The sequence below is a fragment of the Piliocolobus tephrosceles genome, chromosome 20, assembly GCF_002776525.5.
Source record: "Piliocolobus tephrosceles isolate RC106 chromosome 20, ASM277652v3, whole genome shotgun sequence".
NCBI classification, from domain to species: domain Eukaryota; kingdom Metazoa; phylum Chordata; class Mammalia; order Primates; family Cercopithecidae; genus Piliocolobus; species Piliocolobus tephrosceles.
In genome coordinates, this window is record NC_045453.1 from 45771891 (window position 1) to 45790781 (window position 18891).

At 41.5% G+C, this 18891-nt stretch overlaps 1 protein-coding gene across 3 annotated transcripts in view; it reads left to right on the plus strand.

Annotated features, from left to right (window-relative positions):
• KIF16B (kinesin family member 16B) overlaps window positions 1–18891 on the plus strand; it is a 311606-nt gene that overhangs the window by 230707 nt on the left and 62008 nt on the right. For all 3 annotated transcript variants that reach the window (XM_023217818.2, XM_023217819.2, XM_023217820.1), the window contains one exon: window positions 11114–11203. In XM_023217818.2, coding sequence (XP_023073586.1) covers window positions 11114–11203 — 90 coding nt within the window. The remainder of the gene's footprint in view (window positions 1–11113; window positions 11204–18891) is intronic.

Genomic DNA, 18891 nt, shown 5'->3' on the forward strand with positions numbered 1-18891 from the left:
GGGTAATTTAAAGGGAAATTGCTTAGACTGTCATTCTCACCATTTCCCACCGTGTTAAAGTAGAATGATTCCCGCTATTCCTCACCTGCTTCACAGAGGTATTGGCAGAGGGGGAAGCACTTTGTCAGTGACAATCTTAGATTTAAAGGCGTCCGTCTCCCAGAATGTCAGGGCCTTCACACATTTTATCAAATTTACCTTCAAACTACCCTGTGAGGTAAGTATACTAAAATAAGTGGTATTACAGCCTGTTTTGAAGATGCTGAAGTTAAAGCATGGGGAAGTCATTATTTCTGGTTATTGCAGAAGGCAGGATTTGGGCCAGCCTGAAAGCCCTGTCAGACTTAGCAGCACTTCATAGCTGCCTCGAGTGTGAGTGTAATTCGGGAGTCAATCACCAGGCTCATTGCTTCCTAGCACACCAGGTTTAGACCAGGTTCACAAGCCTGAGGCTCTGAGGCACTTTCTGTACTTGTCAGTGATGCACCTGCGTAGAAGTGTGTCTGAGATTTTCCTGAATCGGATGGCTGTGGAATCTCCTATTTGAGCGGCTCTCCTGCTTTCAGGAATCTCCACTCTCCAAGCTCCATACACCTCCCATTTGTGTTACCCACAGACGGGCAGATCGTCTGTGAGACTGGCATTGGCCTGCCCTTTCCTTGTGCAATGTGCTGTCTTTAGAACCAGGCCCTTCCTGCAGAGGCCCAGCTTCTTCCCTCAAGTACCTCTGAGACAGAATTTCTGCAGTTGGTCAAGCTTCAGGTTCACAGGGCCCACTGCACTGGAGGGGGACGCCTGCTTGGATTAGGAACGGTTACACAGTTGTGGACATGGTCCAGATGGCAGCTGTTCCCTTGCCTTGTGTCCCTGGATGGCTGCTGACCGAGTCTCTCTTTCTTCGTTCCCACATGGCTGCAGAGCTCTGCCCTCCTTTGGGCTCCCCAGAAGGAGAAGCCTGTGAACGTTCCCGAAGTGTCCCTCATGGAGCCAGAGGAGGGGATACATTGCAGATATATCTCAGAGCAAATAACTTAGAATACCCTATTAGACTATTGTGTTCTCCCAAGAGCACCAGCCTTTCCATTCCTCCTGCCTAGATATTCCTGGGAGCTCCAAGTGCTGCCACCTTACTAAGCCTAGGAGTTCAGCTCCAGCCTACTTGCTCAGCCTTTATCCCCAAACTGTGTAGGTTAACAGGACCCACCCTCCTAAAAGCAATTTAGAGACTATCTGTTGTTTCTTAATGTGTCTTTTAGGACATTAAGACACCTACCTACCTCAAAATTGTTTATCAAATCAGTGTTTTCTAAATCAGTGTTCTCTCTAAAGGGAATTTGGTAAATGAGATTTTCTCTTTGCTTTACAATTTTCCCTCTTATGTCCCCTAATGCCTACTTTCTAAAATCTTTAAACAGTTATAGATAAGTCAGAAAAGGACTGTAATGCAGGTCACACTGCTGTCCACACTTCAGGATGAAAAAGTAATAGAAAAGTGTATATTGAAAAGAGGCTGGCCGGGTGCGGTGGCTCAAGCCTGTAATCCCAGCACTTTGGGAGGCCGAGACGGGCGGATCACGAGGTCAGGAGATCGAGACCATCCTGGCTAACACGGTGAAACCCCGTCTCTACTAAAAATACAAAAAAAAACTAGCCGGGCGAGGTGGCGGGCGCCTGTAGTCTCAGCTACTCGGGAGGCTGAGGCAGGAGAATGGCGTAAACCCGGGAGGCGGAGCTTGCAGTGAGCTGAGATCCGGCCACTGCACTCCAGTCCGGGCGACAGAGCAAGACTCCGCCTCAAAAAAAAAAAAAAAAGAAAAGAGGCTGTGAGTGCCACTGTCTCCATTATTTCTTTTATTGCTTAATAAGTATTTGGTACCTGTAATATAATTTTTTTGAAGACCATACTAGAAGGATCAGGATAAGGAGGAACAGAAAATATGAATAAGCAGTTCATCCATTCGGGAGACAACTAAGTGTGGGAAGAGAAACACATGAGAAAAATTGAGCAGCACGGAGCCAGGAGGCTCATGGAGGCATAATCAGAAGACATCAAGGCGGATGTACATTTTTGCTTGCTTGAAACCGATGGGTGGATTTCAATGAGTGCAGACGAGAGAGGAGGTGTTCCGGGCAATGGGAACAACAAAGACGGAGGCCCGAGGGTAGAAAAGGAGAAGTGATGAGTTGGTAATAGGAAACAGTACAGAAGGAGGCTAACCTTGGAGAGGGGCTCTCCTCTCAGGTGGAAGTGAATCAGGAAAATTAAGTGAGGATGACGAGGTTTTGAAGGAAGGAAAATGAATGTAGCAACAGCATCATTTTGAAATGTGCTAAAAGGATACTCAGGGAGTTGATCTTAGGTGACTGTCATCATCTCAGTAAACCCAGATCATTGTGAGGATGGAAAAATCTAGGACATTTTGAAATACTCATCGCAGAGAATGGAATTTGAAAGGATTTCCAGGTCGGAGTGACTGCTGAGCTAAAATGGCAACCTGTAGTGTAAATTCATTCTACCGTCCTACGGGGCTGTCTTCAGCAGTGCAGGGCAGCACCCAGGAGAGCAAGCTGACACCACAGGCTCTCAGTTTGGGGGACTGTTGCGATGGGCCCCACCAGAAGGCCTAGGGAGTCAGGGATTTTGAGGTGCTGGTCTCCCAGGGCCAAGAGGACTAACCTGGAGTCCAGCCTCTGTAATTGATCAGAGAGAAAGGAGGTAAGCTCCAGGAAGAGGTCACAGTGACGACAGCCAGGCAGAGTCAGCACCTACGGGGTGTACATGCCCACAGTAATCAGAAAGCACTGGCGCTGCCTGTCCTCGATTTGGGGATGGCAGGGGCAGATCGCATCGAGGAGCAATCAGATGGCAGCCTGTGATCTCTCCGGGAGATTGGCGTGATTAATGGGTTGTTGGCTTCTTTTACTGCTTCTGGCTTAGTACAATTTGCAACAGTTGTCTGAGAGATTTTAATTAAATCTAATACACTAATGCTTGTTACTGTATAGATTCATACATTTGGAATATATTTCATGTTTTCTCAGACACACTCGTAGTTATGTTGCTGCAGAAGACTTTCAGTAGAATTGGTTAATTAGACCCTGCTCTCTTGCAAACGTTGAGACCTTCCTGCATGCATCTTTTACCAGCCACAGCTTAGAGTCACAGAGCCTGCACTTTTCAAATCACACATAGCTATCACTGGAAAAGTTATTGAGCAGGCACACCCACTATATTGATTTTTATCTGTTTAGATAGTATAACATTTACTAACTGTACATAGTATTTATTAGAACACACTTTCAGAAGTAGAGATGTAGAAAGAATAAGATTAAAAAAAAAGAGAAGTACCAATAGTTTCTTTCCATACCCCATGGAGCATCTCGTCTCTTCCACCGTGAGGCCTGCCAGCTGGGAGAGTATATATTAGTTTTCATTTTCTATAGTATGTAAGGAGGTTTTAATTAAACCTTATCCATTAATGCTTGTTACCATTATACAGGCATGTTCATTAGGAATATATTTCCTGTTTGCTCAAACATGTTCATAGTTATGTCACTGCCTAAACTTTATTTTGCAAAAGTCAGGCAAAACTTTTTTTAGTATATATTAGGTTGCTATTAGACTATTTCTTCTAAACAGTTACTAATTACAAGGATTTTTTAAAAATATGCTTGAGGTAGCTCCCCCATATGTTGTTTTAAAAAATATTACTGAAGAGGACTCTACAAGTAACTGGTTAAAGGCAGCCAGTTGTAGTATGATTCCTTGAATGAAAAACTGTTGATTCTTCTCTTTACACTGCTAGATATACCTAACCAAATATCTACTGATGACAGATCTTAACACTGCCAATCCTTAAACCGGCAAAATAAGTATATGACATAAATTTGTGGGAAGCACTCAACTGAGACTTGTTGATAAGTAAATGCCGTCCATCTTGAGGACGTGTTTATGGTGTTTAAGTTGTGCTTGATCATTTTATGTCCCAGGAAAGAAGGATTTGTATCAGTGAAACCACTCAGAGGGAGAGAAGTAATGAATTTGCTCCTCAAATATATGCAGTAATGATACCTTGCATTCTCAACGTTAAATAAAATAATGAAGTGTTTTGGTCTGACTTACTTGGTGTACTGATCTTCTGTTCCTCCCTTCTGCATCAGCACCCTATTTCATGCCCAATTTTAATTTGGGACAGAAGAGGGCTTTAATTTTGTCTTTACTTTTGCCTTTCTGTCTATTTTTTCTCAAGCTTCCCATGAGCAGATCCTCAGCTCCAGGCATGGGGTCTTTCCATTCCAGGGAAAGGATTTAGCCATTTTTCTGTGCAGTGATCATACGTGCAGTTGCCTTGTCTACCATTTCTGATATGATTGCTGGTGATATGCATCATCTTCATCTTGTTTGCATGTTGATAGATAAGGGGATATTCAAATGTGTTATATATAAAGTGGGAAGCTTGAGCCTTGCCAATCCCCATGTTTAGCCTGAATTCAGGTGAAAATCTCAAGAGTGAAGAATTTTTAAATCTCTCATGCCTTACTATAAACTTGTGTTACAAATATATTGAGAATACACCATATTCTCTGCAGTTTTTTTGAAAGTCATACTGTTGTAACTAATTCAGTAATCTTTGATTCATGTGAACCTTAATGAAACCACCAGAACAGAATAACAGCAACCAAGACTCCAGTAGGCCATGCGTTCTATTTTGCCAATTGAGGTCAAGCCTGAACTCTTACCTAATTTGAAAAGTAGAATAATGTCAAATATGTCTCTCAGAAAACTACCAGCATCTAACATGGTACCAGGCACATGGCAGGAGCTCAGTAAATGTGTATCTCTGCAATGAAAGTCCACCCACCCCACCCCAGTTACTACCAAAGACAAATGACTTATTCCCTTAGAAGGCTTAAAATCTCCTAAGTAGAGAGATATATAATTAATATTAGTTACATAAATCAATTAGTGCAACATCATGCAATTAATATCCTGTGCTGTGTGTTCTAATCATGGTGTGAACTAAATGCTAAGGGATCATGGAGGAGATAGAATAAGTGATTCTTCCAGGCAGAAAGGAGTGGGAATGGGGCTGCTGCCCAAGGAAAAATCATGATTTGGACACTACCCTGGGGACTGAGCAGGAGCTCTCCAGGTGCAGAAAGGGGTGTGTGGTTGAGGAGGCCATTCAGAAGACCTATAAATATGCCATATTTCTTTATTCACACATTGTCTGGGTTGTGAGATTTTTAGTTCACTGGGAGCTGGGATTGCCTGGGAAAGTTCCTAAATGCTACACTAAGGGCTTTGGCCTGGGAGGGTAGTGGGACATCTGATTTTGAAGTGACAACATGACCAGTGGTTTACAGCCAGGCTGCTCGGACCTTAACCTGCACCACAGTCCCCAGGAGGGATGGTCAGAACAGACTGCTGGACCCCAATCCAGAGTTTCTGATGCAGGAGCTGCGAGTGAGACCTCAGAGCTTACATTTCTAACAAGTGCCCCAGTGCAGCTGATGCTGCTCACCACTGGTTTAGACATTAAACTGAAATATCGAGGGCAGAAGTCATTGAGGTTCTGTATGTGAGTTTATTAAAATATCAAGTAAGGTAGGAGACAAAAATCACTACCCAGAATATGCCAGTAATGATTTTTGTTGTTCATCATATTTGAGACCTTATTATATACACAGGGTTAACGGTTCCAGAGAGTCACCTCTCTGTCATTAATGGTAGGATTCCTGGAGTCACCAGAAGAGTCTGATACTTTTACTGACCTCAATAAGCCCAATTCAGAGGAATACAGTAAGTTTATAACATCATTGTTAGGTTCTTGGAAACTGCAACTTTAAGCAAACCAACTATAGCAGGTCCTTGAATGACGTCATTTCATTCAACATCTTTTTTTTTTTTTTACAGCATTGATGAGAAAACGTGATTTGGCTATATGCTGTTTTGCCTAAAGTTAGTTTCCAGGAACCTATTGATGATGTTAAGTGTGGATTTAACTGTACATAGAAAAGGTAGCTTTGGGCAGCTAAGTTCTTTTCACATTGGGCCATCTTTCTTTCTCCTCCCAGCTCCACACACACACAATGGTAGCATCCCACCTTCTGTGATGAGCACTCAGGGGTAGAGGGTGGTATTAAAGCAGAAGGGGGTGTCTTGGGGGAACATTCTTAGATGGGGATTTTATCTTCTCACTGTCTTGTCATCTTGTGCCCGAATGCCTTTTGTATCTATTGCCTAGGAAATCACTTAGCTATATCATCACGTTCTCCCCAGTATTTGGTGTATGCAGTTCATTAGAGAAGCTGGTATCACTTACAAGGATACTATTCTGGGGCCACTGTGGGAAAGAAGAATGATACCCAAAATTGTGAGGCAGGTTTAAAGTACCATTTCACTATTCAGAGATTTCAAAAAATGGTACAACATTAATTAGCTGTGAAAGCAACAAAGAGGAAAACACCATAGGCTAAATCCCCACAAGCTGAGTGTCCAGTTCCTTTATCCTGATTTTGTTTGAGGCCTGCACAGAGAGATTTTAAAAAGGCATTGCTGATTCATTGTCACTAAGAGGCAGAGTATATTTAAGACAAGTCCATCTGGGGGCTCCCCCTTCCAGCTCTTCAGAATGCCTGTGATGTGTCAAGTTCTCCTCTAAGGTGCAGTGACCAACAGGTAAAAATCTTAGCTCTCCTTAGCGCTTACATTCTAGTTGGGAAGGGAGATAAGAAACAAGATATATTAGTAAATCCAGACCATGTTAAGTAATCAGAAGTGCTAAGTAGAAAAATAAATTAGGGAAGAAGAGTAAGCAGTGTTGAATGGGAAAAAGAGTATGCAATTTTAGATAGGATATCTAAGAAGGACATCACTAAGAAAGTGACTTTTGAGCAAAGACTTGAAGGAAATGAGGGAGCTAGTCATGTGAAAACATGGGAAACGAACATTCCAGAAAGAGGAAAAGCATAAGCAAAGTCTCTAAGGCCATACTTGCTGTGTAGCATGTTGGGTATACCCTAGATGAGCAAGGAAGAGAGTGGTTGGGGAAGAGCCAGGGAGGAGACAGATTGTAGAAATCCTTGTAGATCACTGGAAGAACTCAAACTCGTACCCTGAGTGAGATGGGACACATTATGAGGATGCTCCATATGTGCAAAGAAATGGCCCTATCATACTTAATTTTTAACAAGATAACTTAGGCTGATGTGTTGAGAAAAAAAGATGAAGGAAGGAGGCAAGACTGTAAGCAAGGAGACCAACTAGGAGGCTGTTAAAAATAATCCAGGCAAGAGATGATGGTGTTTGGACCAACATATGAACAGTGGAGATAGTGAGAAATGGTCATTTTCTCATTCTATTTTGGAAGTTTGGCAAGAAGGGATTCACTGACTGACTGGATGTGAGGTGTGAATGAGAAAGACAAGACATCAAGGATGATGCCAGAGTTTTTGCATGGAACAGGGAGAAGAATATTGTCATTTACTGAGATGGGGAAGGGGAGCAGGTTTGGATGAGATTAATTTTGTTAAGTGCAGCCATGATAAGTGTGAGATGCATATTAGACATCCGAGTAGGCCAGCTTGTCAAGTAGGCGGTAGGATATACGAGTCTGGGTTCAGGAGAGAGGTACGGGCATCCAGGGAGTCATCCACATGTAAATTTATGCTGCGAGATGGGATGAGGTCACCAAAGCCGTGAGTGCAGGTAGAAAATAAAACATGTTCAAGGATTGAGCCCTAGAGGACTCTGATGTTTAGAGGTCAGGGAGATGAGAAATCCCATAAGAGTGTAGCAACCTGGAAGCTGAAATAAATGAAAAAGATGTTTGAAGGAGGAGAACACTATCAGACAGCTGTGTTAGATCCTTCCCATAGACCAAGGACCATCAAAACCAGCATTGACCAGTGGATTTAGCAATACAGAAGTCATTGCTAACCTTGGTAAGAGTAGTTTGGGTGGAATGGTGAGTAGATTTCTGAAAGACACCACAATTAACAATTTTCTCTCCTCTCTCCTGCACCAACACAGCCTCCTTTCTATCACACTACTCCATGAACATTTAAATGCACCATTATTTCTCTCATCTTAAACACCCATCTTGACTTCCCTTTCCCTTCCATCTACCACTCCATTTCTGTTCTTTCCATTAAGACAAAATTCCTGAAAAAGCATATTCTTAATGTCATCAATTTCTTCCCATTATTCCCTGGAATTTTGTTTTAAGGACTTAAGGCTGTCAGCTGAGAGGATGGAGAGAGGTGGTGAAGACTTGAGGACAAAGGGGAGTAATCATTTTGTAAGAGAATGGAAGAGTGCACAGAATTGGAAAATGTGGCGTGACTGGTGGGTGTCATCAGAGGCGGACTTGACAGTGGCAATTGTGACTTTAAAATGAGATCAGTCTGTTTGGTGGTGTGTTATTCCTCAGCCCCATTCTGCTGGGCAGTTGCAGGCAGGGAGTGAGCAGACAGTTGGTTTTAACAAGAGTTGTGATTTATTTTTGTCCAGAGAATTTCAAGAGTGGGACAGATTTGAGGTTTTGTGCTTATGAGAATTTCTCATGGTTTTCAAGTTGAGTGAGGAAGAAACCAGGGCAGAGGTAAAAGGACATTAGAGGTCAGGGTGTTGGAGGGATCATCTGTGTGATTAATGAAATTACCAAGAATCATGCAGGAGATCAGTAGGGCTGAAGCAGATGACAGTGAGCAGACTCTAAACCTTCAAGGAACTGGGGAAGGAGCCAGGGTGAATGGCTGCCTGCAAGGAGGAGGGTAGAGCTGCAGGGTCTGAAGGCACTATGCTCACAGAGTAGAGATTTCAGAAAGGACACAGGAGCAGTTATTTGGAAGTTGGAGTGAAGAAGAGTATCAACCCCCATCCCAGCACGGCAGGATGAAGAGTGTTGGGGAGAAGACAGTCCCAGCTGGAGAGCATTGCCGGGGAAGTGCTTCCTCACGGGAAAGCAGGGTTTCAGTTCGAGCTAAGATGAAGGGGATGTTCCAGAAGAGCCTGAGGTTCTGGGAGATTTTGCTGATGATTGCCCATGAGTCTAAGAAGAGCAGTGGAAGCATTTCAGGAGAAGGAAGGAGATCCGGGAACATCAGAGTCTGAGGAATGTGAGAAACCTAGGCTTCTGGAGGTGGCTTTCTGAGGAATCCCGAGTCCCAGTATAGTATAGTCTCACCTGTGAAACATCCTGCATCTTCCTCCTCACAGGTCATGGAGTAGTTCCGTTAACTTCTGGGCTTTTCTGGGCGAGCAGGCAGCAGCATGCCATGTTGGAAGGCAGCAGGGCCCATTCATGCTCCAGTTTGTCTTTGCCACCTGGTTTGTGTCCAGTCAAGACTGTGGATTTTGGGGCTGTGGCCTGGAGAAAGCCCCACATCCTCACTGATTGTGCTGGCCTTGCTCTCAGTGCCTCAGTGGGGTCTGCTGAGGAGCAAGCCAGAGAGGAAGGCCAACCGGCCTCACAGCCAGGAGCAGGGTTTCCCAAGCTCACGTGATGTGCTTACCAGCTTTAAACGCTTACTGCAGCTGCAGAGCACCTGCACTGTTGTTTGTAATTATTTTCTGTAAATACATTCACTTTTGTTTTCTTGTGGAAATGTCTTTTTCAAGGAAACTCATATGAAACCTGCCACAATTGAAAAGTTATTGTAAAAAATGAGTACAGAACCAGGATGACGAAAAATTTAAACATGTATATCCTCATACACCCTAGATCGTCTCATTTGCCACTTTGGGAAGTGAGCGAATCAGATAATGGCTGGGACTCAGACTCACTCCTCTTTACAAAGCTGCCCACCTGTGTCTTCTCTCTTTATTGTTTCTACTTTCCTATTGATGGCCCTATGATTTACATGCGGGAGAATCAGGCTGAATTCTGAATATGTGCAAGTTAAGTTCCCATGAAGGAGCGTGGCTCATGCAAAGGCCCTGAGGTGGCAGAGAATATGTGCATTCAGGGATGCGCAGGAGTGAAGACACCTAGTGGGAGAGGCCTGCACACCGGCTGCTGTGGGCAGGTTAAAAATATAGGTCTTTTTCTGTGAGCAGCGTGAAGCTCCCCTTACGGAGGGTCACCTCCCAAACCAAATGATTAGATTTGAGTTCTAAAAGATCTCTTTTCAGTCATACAGAAAAGGGATTGGAGAGGGCAGATGTGGGGTGGATAGTTGAGAGACGCTCTTGCAGAGTCCCCAGACCCAATGGCCTAGAGTCAAATGGTGCTGATGGCAAAGGATGGAAGGATAAAGTTCTAAGAAATGTTTAGAAGGCAAAAGGAGCAAGACTTAGCACTTGCTTGAATGCAGAGATAGGAAGAGAAGGAAGATCAGGGATGACTTCAGCATCTCTGGCTGGCGTTGCTTGGTAGGTGGTGGTAGAATGCTTTGAAATGAAGGACACCAGAGCTGGGACTGGAGGGATTATGTTGAGTATGGTTTTGGACAAACTGAATTGGAGGTTCCTGGGTGACGTGGAAAGAACAATGTGTCCAAGCTGGGTACAGGGGTCTGGAGCTCAGAAGAAAGGTGGGAAGTGGAGAAAGGAATTGGAGTTTCATTGGCCTGTGCTTTAGGTGTGATTGTAAAGGTTGATGTGGTCTACCTGCCTCTTCTTGTCACTGTGACCTTTCCTATTTGAGCTGATGTGCAACAGAGTTTCTACTCCAGCCAGCCTATTAAAGGCTGGATTGATTATTCTCCCTCTGAAAAAAGGCAAAATATATGTTGTGTTATTATACTAACAATGACTGAGATGCAGTGAGATTTTTTTCCTCTTCCACCTCCTCTTCTTTAAAAATGTTTCTATAAAAAGGGGCACTTTTTATAACCAATTAAGAGATGATCATCTGCCCCTCACTTTCCATAGGCAAACTGACTGTAACAAGATCTGAGAGCCAAAGCTGCACATTTAAGTAAAGTACATTTATTATTTAAGTAAAGTACATAATACATTTATTATGCAGCTAGATTCATGTTTTCAGTTCTGGAGAAATTTTACATGCTAATCACTTTTTGTTAATTTAATTTTTAAATTGTTTTGAAAAATTTTAGTGACTTTTGCTTCTTAATGCTTATTCATTTTGGTTTTCCTGGTTAATAGATTACTGTCCTAGATGAGACATGGACTGTATTCAGGCGTTACAGTCGTTTTCGAGAAATGCATAAAACATTGAAGTTAAAGTATGCAGAGGTAAGTCATGAAATTATTATCTCCAATTAAGAGCATTCATTTTATAAAGTAAATGAGCTGATTGCATTAGCAATGTTATCTCTCTGTCTCTCTCTCTCCTTCAGATACTAGCTTATTAGTGTCACCAAGTCTTATTTCAATTATCCATTTATCAAAGATGACTTTTACACTTTTATTCTTTGTTCCATTTCTGTTCTACACAATTTAAACATTTTCTAAACACAAGATTTTGAAAGTGGTAGTGCAGTGACAGTAAGTGAACTCCATCCTTCTCATACATTTTATGGTTAATTTTAAATAAATATTTTAATCAGTTTACAACCTCTCAATTATAAGACCTATTAAAATTAAAATAACTGCTTCACATAGATTTACACTTTTTTCTTTAAAAAAGAAAGACTACATTCATGCTTGGTCTTCTACTTAATGAGAAGTCAAGTCATACCAGTTATTTTGCCATGGAACATAGAGGGAAAGGTAGATGGAAAATGCAGAATTATCTAGAGGCCAGAAAGCATTTCATGCATCAGATCAAATACCCAGAGGGTATTAATGCATTAATCGTCTTTTCCTTTTTGAGCAAACACTGGTTTCTCAAGTAATGTTAAGCAAAGTATTCCTAGAATGAATGTGTGTTTTCCAAGTGATGATGGTAATAATTTTACTTCAGCTAAAGGAATCATTATCTAGGTCCAGCTTTCTGGGAATTTTGGGTTGAACTGACTGCAAATCAATCAACAGTCATTATCTAATTAGCCTGCTTTCACCAAATACTGGTTTTTAGCACAGTTTTTATGGTTTTTTATGACATCCTAAAAAATAATTTAGTTAGAAATTTGGTTCACTAATTTGGTTCACATTAAATAATGTTTCCTTAACATTCTCATGGCTTCCACCCTTTTAAAAATCTGATATAAAATACAAAGAGAAATAACTTCTTGTAAATAAAATGGTTCCCTGATGTATAGAAGAATCTTCAGCTCAGGTAGAATTAAGCTGTGTTCATTTGTTTGCATTGCTATAAAGGATTACTGGAGACTGGGTAATTTATGAAGAAAAGAGGTTTATTTGACTTACAGTTCTACAGGCTCTACATGAAGCCTAGTGCTGGCATCCACTTCTGGTGAGGGCCTCCGGAAGCTTCCAATCATGGCGGAAGATGAAGGGGAGCCAGTGTGTCACATGGGGAGACAGGGAGCAAGAGAGAAAGGAGGTCCTAGACCCTTTTTCACAATCAGATCTCAAGGTACTCATTACTATGGGATACCACCAAGCCATTTGTGAGGAATCTGCCCTCAAGATCCAACACCTTCTACTAGGCCCCACCTCCAACATTGGGAATCATATTTCAACGTAAGATTTGGTGGGGACACACATCCAAACCATATCTGAAGCTATCTTTGAAATTCTGTTACTAAGCTGTCACACTCTAGCCTTTTATTAAAAATTTAGGAAACTTCAAGTGGGAATTTGTTCCCAAGAGGCTTCATTCCAGAAGTAACTGTAATAACTTCAAAATCAAATTATTAAGTTTGTATCTGCAGTTTAACTTTCATGTCTCAAATCAATATTGACAGTTAAAAGAAGTATTCTGTACATATGAAATGTATAGAGCAGCTTGTTTTTAAAGTCAGCTTTGCAGCTCTTTAACCACGTGGTTTTAAGTGCCTACATCAGTATTTTAATAGTGGTCAGATTTTGCATATTTAATTAAAGTCACTGAATTCGCAAAGCAATACATAGAAAAAGCAATTTCCATGAACTAAAAGCATTCAGACTTTATATATACACACACACATTCATTCCAGGATGTATTTATTTTATATTGATTCTTTAATTAGTTTAACCCGTTCTGTATAGGCACATTTTTCTAGATGCCAGTAATATTGTGGTAGACAAGAACAAAAATTTCTTCTTCTGTATATCTTAAATATGGGGCAGACAGTAAACAAGGAGAAAATAATAACTAGCATTTTAAGAGTAAGCATGCAGTGTTGCAGTTACCATTTAAAGTGCGTTACGTGCCTTATATGAAAAATAGCAATAAAGAATGATGGTGCAGAAGGGGTTGGGCACTTTAGTACAAGGTCGTTTCAGGGTTGGGCTTTCTGGCAAGGTGGCATTCTAGTTGATATATTAGCTGAGAGATATTTAAAAGGGTTTTCAGAGCACCAGTATACAACTCTAATCTGTGTTTTTAAAGAAAACTCCAGAATGAATATAACAGAAACAATCTTTAAAGATACAATAGAAGAAAATGTACCCAAGGTTAAGAATGACATGAACTGGTGAGTCAAAGAAATTACCTGGTACCAGGCAAAATGAATGAACACAGATTATCACATATGTAAGAGTATTTTCAAGAGGAAAAAGGGTGTATTACAAATATGTTTTAAAAAATCTTCAACTGAAGAAAATCCAGTTGGTTTCATTCATTAATTCACTCATCTGTATTGAGCAACTCTGCATGGTGAACACAGTGTGGACAAGACAGCTGCATTCTCTCTTCTCGTGAAGTAGACAGAATAAACAGTAAACAAATAAGGCAATTTCAGCTTGTGTAAAGTGAATTAAACCAGGCCTTGTGATAGTGTGGCATGAGAGCTGGGCAGTGAACTGCTTTAGGTGGGTCAGGCCAGGCACACCTTTCTGAAAGCATGGGATTTGTGCTGAGATCTGAATGTTGAGAAAGAGCCAGCCATGAAAATCTAGAAGTGGGTACATTGTAACTCAGGGGAAGAGCAAGAGCCAAGGCCCTGCAGTAGAACCAAGTTTGGTTTGTTCCAAGAACAAAAAGGCCTGGAAAAGTGTTGAGGATGGTAGAGGAATGTGGGCAAAGAGGTAGGAAGGGACTCTATCATGTGGAGCCTTGAACTGTATTCATTGTGCATGGGAAGCCACTGGACAGTATATAGGAAACCCTGTAACAAAGTGGTTTTATTTACACTCTTAAAAGGTGATTTTAATGGACATACCGGGATGGATTGTTGGGGTGCTAGAGAGCTCAAATCCAGAATTCTTTTTAGACATTAATTTGAGGATATTTTTAAACACCCAATTGGAACTATCGAGAGAGATATGAAGGATATAAGCCTAAAGTTTAAGGGAGAAAGATATTATGAACCTTCTCTTAGAAACACAAGTTACTGTTTGGATCAGGAATAATTAAGAAAATTTTTTTTTATTTCTTTTACACTAATTAAGTAAAGTCCTTTTGTTTCTGCTTCAATTTCTAGCTAAGTTTCAGTCTTCAGACCATTTCTATTCATAGGCGACTTCTGCTCACAGAAGCCCCTTTTCCTGAAGACAGGCTCAGGATCTCGGTGATAGCTAAGAATGGAAATTGGTTTTCCATGTTGTGTTTAATTTTGTGGCTTATAATTACTCTCTCATAAGGACAAAAAAAATGTTACATATAAAAGAGAACCTACAAACGTGTGTGCATGTGTTTGAGGAAAACAGACTATGGGAGTGGTGATTTGAAACCTTGCTGTAAGCTCCTAAAACAAACAGCGCATGTTGAAAGGTACAGACCCCGAGGTGTGCCATGCCGTTGTTTGTGTCCATAGCCACAACTCCGACACAGGGTGCTGACCGTGGGCCAGGTGCCATGCTGTGCATCTCATGTGGTTCTCGGACGTCACTGAGAAGTGCGGGGGCTGTTACCCTCCTCATTTTACAGAGGCAGATACTGAAGAGCGGGAGATGTAAATAACTTGCCTTGTGTCAAACAATTGATGAGCAGAAGCCAGTCCCAGGCCATTGCACTCTACTTTCTGTTTCTAAACCAACAATAATATAAAAATGGGAAAAAAGAATTGTTTGTAAAAACACAGTAGCCTGTCATTCTGGATCTAAATCTTATTTCACTCACAACAGCATTGTCCATTTAACATTTTTAAGATAAAGCTTGAAATTAAGTTGAATATCAGCTGTCTTTTTTTCTGTAAAGTTCTTTTTTCTCTTATGCAGCTCAGCTTCACGTAGTCTTACTTGCTGAGTATTTGTTGGGACTTGAGATCAATGTTTATTAGGTATTTGTCAATTATTATAGCTCTCATTAGTGCTTATATTATTACCATCTCTGTAAATAATGCTAATCTGCTACCTCCAAGTAGACTATTTGGCCTGACAACATCCTAGAAATCACTTGATTTGCTAAAGACCTAAATCTTTCAGGAAAGCCAAAGGGTTGATACAAAAGGATCCTAAAAAATTTCTTCTCATGGCTGACTATTTTATAGCCAGGTGGGAACATATTTTATTTACTTCACTCCTTCACCAGATTGGGCTCATTATTTCTGTGGAAGTAGAAGACTATTCTGGCTCTCTTAATTGCAAGGGTAACAAAATGTTTGATGATAGTATATTTTTAAATGACACATATTAAATTTACCTAGCCATACAAGGCTCCAAAATTTTAATCAAGCCAAGAAATATTGAAAAGCACACTGGAATTCAAAATATACAGAAATTGTTATATGCTTGCCAGGATAGACTCTTCTGTTACTTTAACACTTTCGTTTTAGTTATAGCCTATAGTCTTTTGGAACTTTGTCTAAAATGATATCCTGCCCATTCACATTTCATCTGGAGTTTAGCCATGGAGTTTCATCCTCCTGGGGGGTATAACTTTAAAGCAGTTTGATGTGACAGGTCTCTTGATAGAGATTTGTTTTCTTTCGGTAATCTTTTTTCCCCAATAATAAATTACATGTTCATTATAAAAGATTGACATTATTCAACAATATATCCATGGAATGTGAAAGTTCTTCTTAATCTAACCCTCAGTAGGAACGATTTGCAACACTCACCAGCAAGTCCTCCTGGGTCCAGCTATGCATTCAGACTCACAACTCCCATAGCCCATGCTCAGCATCAGGTTCCCTGGGAAGGACACATGACAAGAACCACTGCTTGCCAGCAGGGCGCAGGGGCTTGGAGAAGCCCCCCAAGCAGTCTCTGGAACAGTCCACTCAGCTATCTGAGAGCTGTTCCTTGCCTCACTTCTCCGGGTGATAGCTAATGTACACAGAGTTGAGCCCCACGTGGGCATGTGTGAGAACCACTCTGGCCTAGAATCCCGTGCCAGAAGGAAACCAGTGTCTCTAGTAACAACCCCATAGGCAGAATTTCCAGAGTCCCAGCAGCCTGCTGAGTTATGAGTCACCTCACTCAGAGAAGCCTAAAGCTATGGCTTCCCACAAGATAGCTGTCATTCCCTATCTGGGAGTCGGGGGTGTCATTTTTACCATGAGCATAAGCAGCGTTGCCTCATAAGAAACTTGGCATGTCACCTTTATCAGGTTTCCAGAATCCTGTTGGTGGACATTTGGGTAGTTTCCCAATTATTGCTGTTGTGACTACTTCTCTGTGAACATTCTTGAACATACCTATATGTCTTCTGGTTCATGTGTAAGACTTTCTCTGTGAAGAAATTTGATAATTGCTTAAATGTTCTTAAAGACTTTGAAAACCCGAGATCTGTAAAGAATGCACTAAGTTAGGTGGACTGAGAGCCCTGAAAGCCATCATCCTAGCAAGAAAGTTTAAGAATTCCTTAACCATCATTACAGCTAAGCCTTCTAATCTCCCTGTTCACTCACATTCATTTGGTTAATTATTTACTATAATGTCTCCTTAAGGAGAATGATGTGCTGGTCAACTGAAGACCCCTCAGGGATACTTTATATACATTTGGGTGGTGAGCCAATTAAAGTGATAAGGAGTTGTTGATTATTAGATATAAGGTAAGTCTCTGAATAAAATAGAAGCAACCTAAGGTTATTGCAAATAGAACTTATGAATTGAGAAGACAAGAAGACATTGGGTTCCGTAAAATTCTGGGAAGTTGGGGTTGAGAGCAGGGGAAAAGCAAAAACCAAAGAAAGTTTTAGTCCTTTTTTTAATTGTATGATGACAAATTTTATGAATAGAAAACATAAATTGTTTGTACTTTGTAATACTGAAGAACAACAGATTTGCTGCACGTGATCTTCAATCATATGCAAATGTTATTGCCATTCTGTTTTCAGATTCACCGTATGAGTAGGCTGAGTTCTTCACTGGAGGTGCTGCATTATTCAGGGCTTTTTAAATTGTTGTTTTATTTTTATTTATTCATTTTCTTTAATCTTAGCAGTTTCTTCTAGATTTTAAATGGGCTTCCTCTTTTGTTTTGAATTAATTTGTCTTCTTCATCTATTGACATGTATTATGCAAGATAATAGCTCCTTCTGGCATTCATTTTCTACTCTCCTTCATTGACCTTGTATGGAATCTTAATCAAATTAAACCTATGTTTTCCAATTCACGTCTGTAAAATGATAATGCCACAGCTCGTTTGTAGAAGATTGAGAGCCTCAGATACAATGTGTTACTGAAAGCAACTCTGAAGTATTATGCAGCATCTGCCAGAGAGCAGATCTTTGAAATTTTATCATGCAAATAATTTCTGTAGTGCTCTTTTTCTGTATGAAAACTATGTATTTTTGACTCGATTAAAATCAGTGTAAGGCTTTTAAATATCAATCAAGTTACATTCTCAGAAACAAAGCCCCCATGAAGTGTTCTCTTTTTGTTTCTATGAGGAGGAGATAGAGTTACTGTTTCTGTCTGGTGTTCATGAAGCTTACCTGTAGATCCAGGTCACAATCCGAGAGTTCAGCAAGACAGAAACATTGCTCATCAAGCTGAAGAGAAAAAAACTTTTAAAACCACATCTCTTTTTCATCCATTAGCATGAGTAGTGAAGAGCTAGTATCCTCCTAGCTTTTTAGATGACTGGTCTGGTATTTTAACAAAGTTGTATGACATGAGGCTGGAATGTCACAGGTCATCAGGAGAGCTACTGCTTCCAGGAGATTCGGAGATGCCAACTCCTGTCTGATTTTTTTTAGAAGACTTTATTTTCATATATTTCACAAGGAGTCCTTTTCAAATGCTAGAGCCTCATGAGCACTGCTGTGGACTGAAGGTTTGTGTTCCTCCTAAATTGTGTTAAAATTTAACCTACAATTTGTTGGTATTAAGAGATGGGACCCAAGATTTTGCTGGGGGGTGGAGCAAGATGGCCGAATAGGAACAGCTTCAGTCTCCATCTCCCAGCGCGAGCGACACAGAAGACCGGTGATTTCTGCATTTTCAACTGAGGTACTGGGGTCATCTCACTCGGGAGTGCCGGACAATCGGTGCTGGTCAGCTGCTGCAGCCCGACCAGCGAGAGCTGAAGCAGGGCGAGGCATCGCCTCACCTGGGAAGCGCGAGGGGGAAGGGAGTCCCTTTTCCTAGCCAGGGGAACTGAGACACACAACACCTGGAAAATCGGGTAACTCCCACCCCAATACTGCGCTGTAACACCGGCACACCGGAGATTATATCCTACACCTGGCCGGGAGGGTCCCACGCCCACGGAGCCTCTCTCCTTGCTAACACAGCAGTCTGCGGCAATCTAACCCCAAGGCAGCAGCGAGGCTGGGGGAGGGGCGCCCACCATCGCTGAGGCTTAAGTAGGTAGATAAAGCCGCTGGGAAGCTCGAACTGGGTGGAGCTCACAGCAGCTCAAGGAAACCTGCCTGTCTCTGTAGACTCCGCCTCTGGGGACAGGGCTCAGCTAAAGCAGCAGAGGCCTGTCCAGACGCGAACGACTCTGTCTGACAGCTTTGAAGAGAGCAGTGGATCTCCCAACA